The sequence below is a fragment of the Rutidosis leptorrhynchoides genome, chromosome 2 (genome assembly GCF_046630445.1).
Source record: "Rutidosis leptorrhynchoides isolate AG116_Rl617_1_P2 chromosome 2, CSIRO_AGI_Rlap_v1, whole genome shotgun sequence".
Lineage (NCBI taxonomy): Eukaryota > Viridiplantae > Streptophyta > Magnoliopsida > Asterales > Asteraceae > Rutidosis > Rutidosis leptorrhynchoides.
The window spans coordinates 203,716,748-203,721,504 of NC_092334.1; the positions used below are offsets into that span (position 1 = coordinate 203,716,748).

Genomic DNA, 4,757 nt, shown 5'->3' on the forward strand with positions numbered 1-4,757 from the left:
TGCTACTACAAAAGTTTAGGGGTTGATCCGTACACCACTTCAAATTTGCCATACACCACCAAATTAATTATTTAGACATTTTTACCCTTTCTTTTACACTATCAAATTTGTCATACACCACCAAATGAAGGGTATAAATGTCTAAATAATTTATTTGGTGGTGTATGGCAAATTTGAGGTGGTGTACGAATCAATTCCCCAAAAGTTTACTTCATCACATCACCACTATACAATAAAAATGGTCTTAAATACTTAATATTATTATACGGTTGAAAGCTCAAGTATCTATACAGCGTGTATATAAACTTTCACGTTAGGTACAACGTCCTAAAGCATGAGTAATCACAAAGGGACAAAACCAAACAAAACTTTGTATATATGTGATATATACAAAATACAGCTAATTACAAAGATTTCTTTTAAATTAATATAATCTTGTTCCTTAATTTCCCACCTTCATTTTCTGGATCCCATCTTCAATTTTCTTCAAAATTGTATAAACAAGCTAGCTAGAACCCAAAATCTGATCAGCTTTTTGAGTCTTCAACTCAAACATTGAAGTAAACCAATTAATAAAATCTTGTAAATACATAGCTGTTTAAAGTTGACGATGAATCAACCCATAAACCATTATAATCGCCATGATCAATGATTGATCAATCTCGGGTTCTACCGTTAAAGTTGAAACGTCATTACCAAGATCGATCCCTGAATTCGTTTGCTTTCGTTTTACTTCGGCAACCATGGCACAATCTTGATCAAGATTCACAATCTTGAACCCTACACCACTTTTAACTATCTTGTAACCTTTTTGATGTACACCTAAATCTACATGAATCTTTTGACGTTTTCTTGTAACACGAAACCATCTTTGTTTCTTAGAAAATTCCCATTTAAATCCGTCCCAACAACCAAAAAGGTTTAGCTTCTGCAATGAAAATAAAGAAATATCATTATCATTATTAGACGGCGCTGTAACCAAAAAGATGGGTGTTAAAAATGCATAATATTGTCATCATGTGTGTATTATAAAGTTGATACCTTTCGTTGAATTGAGAAAAGAACGTTTCCTTGAACATCCATTAGGTAGACTTGTGAGCTACATTTTTTGTCATAGTTATCAACTCGATAAACAATTTCGCCATTAGAGTTGTAAGCAGTGCACCCATGACTATTGTACACTAGAGACTTCATCCATATTGTGAAGCATTCTTGCTTTGAACTCACATATGGAGATGATGTTGGTGATGATGATGATGATGATGATGATAATGATGATGTTGTTCGAGGATAAACCTTAGCCATTGAAAGGATGAAAGGAAGTTATGTTGGAAGATGAAAGAGGGTTTATATATACATACACACATGTGCTTAGAAAAGCAACCACCCATTATATTTTTGGGACATACTTTTTCTGTTACCTAATAGAAATAATTTGTTCTATATAAGACGTTAATGTTTTTTTATACTATTTTATACAAATCTTCACCCTTTTAATATTACTATAATAGGCTATAAACAAAGGGGAGTGATTCGTACACCACCTATTTTTAGCCGTACACCACCAAACATGCTTTACAGGTTTGTACAGTACAACAATGTAAAGCATGTTTGATGGTGTATGACTAAAAATAGGTGGTGTACGAATCATCACCCATAAACAAAGGTATCTCCCATACTATGACTTATCCTGACCAAACACTTGATATGACTCTTGTATTATTAATTTCTTATTTTTTTTAGTTAAAACACATTTTTGATATCATGGTTATATATATATATATATATATATATATATATATATATATATATATATATATATATATATATATATATATATATTGTTATAATTTTGTAGGCTTACAACTTCCTTTAGTGGCCTGGTTCTTGACTGTAGACTACTAATAAGTATATAGAGAGAATATGAGAGAAGTGTGTGTTTTATATATGTTTTTGGTGTACACCTTATGTGCTCATAACACACATATATATACTAAAAAAAACTACTATACAATGTTTATAATAATAATAAAATTAGCATCCATGACTTTTATAACACTCCCCCTTGGATGACAATTTTATTATAGAATAACTAGTACAGCCTCGTTAAAAACCTTGCTAAAGAAAACCCATTGGGATAAAACTTTAGCTAAGGAAAAAAGAGTGCAGCATAGAGTTGACTCGCCCTCAAGTAGGCAACTCCTGAATTGTTACATCTTCTGAACATGTCTCATGCCAATATTATGAACGTGTGTTCTGAAAATAGCAGTTGGAAGTGCTTTGGTGAAAAGGTCGGCAGAGTTTTTGCTGGACTGAACATATCTCATTTCAATCACGTTGTCCTTAATGAGATTTTGAGTGTATGAGAAGAATCTAGGATGTATGTGTTTTGTTCGGTCACTTTTGATATACCCTTCTTTCATCTGTGCTATGCAAGCTGCATTATCTTCATATATAGTTGTTGGACTTTTATCGCGTTCTAGTCCACAAGAATCAGTAATGAGTTGTGTCATTGATCTCAACCAAAAACATTCCCGAGTAGCTTCATGTAATGCAATCACTTCAGCATGATTTGATGATGTTGCAACAAGTGTTTGTTTTTGAGAACGCCATGATATTGCGGTACCTCCATTTAGGAATACATATCCATTTTGAGATTTAGCTTTATGTGGATCTGATAAATAAGCTGCATCTGCATAACCAACCAAATCTTGTTTTGATTCGTTAGAATAAAATAATCCTAAATCAGTAGTTCCTCGAAGGTATCGAAATATGTGTTTGATCCCATTCCAGTGTCTTTTGGTAGGAGCTGAGCTGAACCTTGCCAACAAATTAACTGCAAAAGAAATGTCAGGTCTTGTACAATTTGTAAGATACATAAGAGCTCCAATTGCACTAAGATATGGTACTTCTGGTCCCAGGATATCTTCATGATCTTCACAGGGACGAAATGGATCAGTGTCAACATTAAGTGATCTAACAACCATAGGAGTACTTAATGGTTTTGCCTTGTCCATATTGAAACGTTTTAAAATCTTTTCAGTATATGTTGTTTGATGTATAAGTAAACCATTAGGCATATGCTCAATTTGTAAACCAAGGCAATACTTGGTTTTTCCGAGATCTTTCATTTCAAATTCTTTCTTTAGAAGTTGAATGGCTTCATGGATCTCTTTATTTGTTCCTATGATGTTAAGATCATCAACATAAACAGCTATGATCACATATCCGGATGTTGTTTTCTTAATGAAAACACATGGGCAAATAAGATTATTGGTATACCCTTTGCTTATCAAGTAATCACTTAATCGTTTATACCACATGCGACCCGATTGTTTCAACCCATATAAAGACCTTTGTAACTTGATTGAGTACATTTATTTAGGTTTTGCATTGGTTGCTTCTGATACCTTAAATCCTTCAGGTATCTTCATATATATATCACTATCAAGTGATCCATAAAGATAAGCAGTCACAACATCCATGAGATGTATTTCTAAATTTTTAGAAACTGTCAGGCTGATTAAGTATCTAAAAGTAATTGCATCCATAACAGGAGAATAAATTTCCTCATAATCAATTCCTGGTCTTTGAGAAAAAACTTGAGCTACAAGTCTAGCTTTATACCTTATAACTTCATTTTTCTCATTTCTTTTTCGTACAAAAACCCATCTATATCCCACAGGTTTCACATTTTTAGGTGTGAGAATGATAGATCCGAAAACTTTTCTTTTATTGAGCGATTCAAATTCAGCTCGTATTGCTCCTTTCCAATGATCCCAATCATGTCTATTTTGACATTCCATGACAGATTTTGGTTCTAGATCATCATCATCATTCATGATGTCATATGCAACATTATATGAAAATATCTCATCAAGATTTTTCATTTCATTTCGGTTCCATAATATTTTTGAATGTGCACAATTGATTGAAAATTCCGTATTGACATCATCAATCTCCTCTGCAGAAGGAGTATTGATTTGTAGTTCTTCTTGAACACTTTCTTTTACTTCATTATCAGCTGATTTTCTTTTTCGAGGATTTTTATCTTTGGAACCAATTAGTCTCCCACGTTTCTGGCGTGGCAAAGACTCAAGAATGACATTATTGCCAGTTTTTGGAATTTCAATTCGAGCTGGAGCATTTGCTACTGGTATATATGATTTAGTCACTCTTTTTGTATCTGTAAATGCATCAGGCAATTTATTCGCAAGTTCTTGCATATGCATTATTTTTTGAACTTCGGTCTCGCATTCTTTTGTGCGAGGATCAAGATACATTAATTGAGGTTCACACCATGAAACATCATTTTCTTTATTTTTTATTTCTCCCCCTAATCTAGGGAATAATGTTTCATTAAAGTGACAATCAGCAAAACGTGCTGTAAAAACATCACCCGCCATGGGTTCAATATATCTTATTATTGAAGATGTTTCATATCCAACATATATTCCCATCCTTCTTTGAGGACCCATTTTAGTGCGTTGTGGTGGTGCGATAGGGACATAAACTGCACAACCAAATGTTCTAAGGTGGGAAATATTTGGCTGATGGCCAAAAGCAAGTTGCAAGGGAGAATATGTATGACTTGCGCTTGGTCTAATGCGAATCAATGATGCAGCATGCAAAATTGCATGGCCCCATACAGATACTGGGAGTTTTGTTCGCATTATCAATGGTCTAGCTATTACTGCAATCGTTTAATTAATGATTCAGCTAAACCATTTTGTGTATGCACATGGGCAACGGGATGT

The 4,757-nt window shown here is 33.6% G+C and overlaps 1 protein-coding gene across 1 annotated transcript; it reads right to left on the minus strand.

Moving 5' to 3' along the window:
• Window positions 1-382: 382 nt before the first annotated feature.
• Window positions 383-1,305, minus strand: LOC139888519 (protein LURP-one-related 11-like). The gene is made up of 2 exons (XM_071871524.1): window positions 1,042-1,305; window positions 383-928 (listed from the first exon to the last, which is right to left on the minus strand). Exons 1-2 carry the CDS (start codon window positions 1,303-1,305, stop codon window positions 599-601), a joined length of 594 nt encoding a protein of 197 aa, XP_071727625.1. The 3' UTR covers window positions 383-598.
• Between the last annotated feature and the right edge of the window lie 3,452 nt (window positions 1,306-4,757).

Bases quoted from the DNA above. Each gene is read 5' to 3' on its own strand.
- LOC139888519 (XM_071871524.1), bottom strand. From the start codon at position 1,305: ATGGCTAAGGTTTATCCTCGAACAACATCATCATTATCATCATCATCA. The intron at 929-1,041 runs GTATCAACTTTA...TTTTCATTGCAG, and splicing joins TTTTCTCAATTCAACGAAAG to AAGCTAAACCTTTTTGGTTG.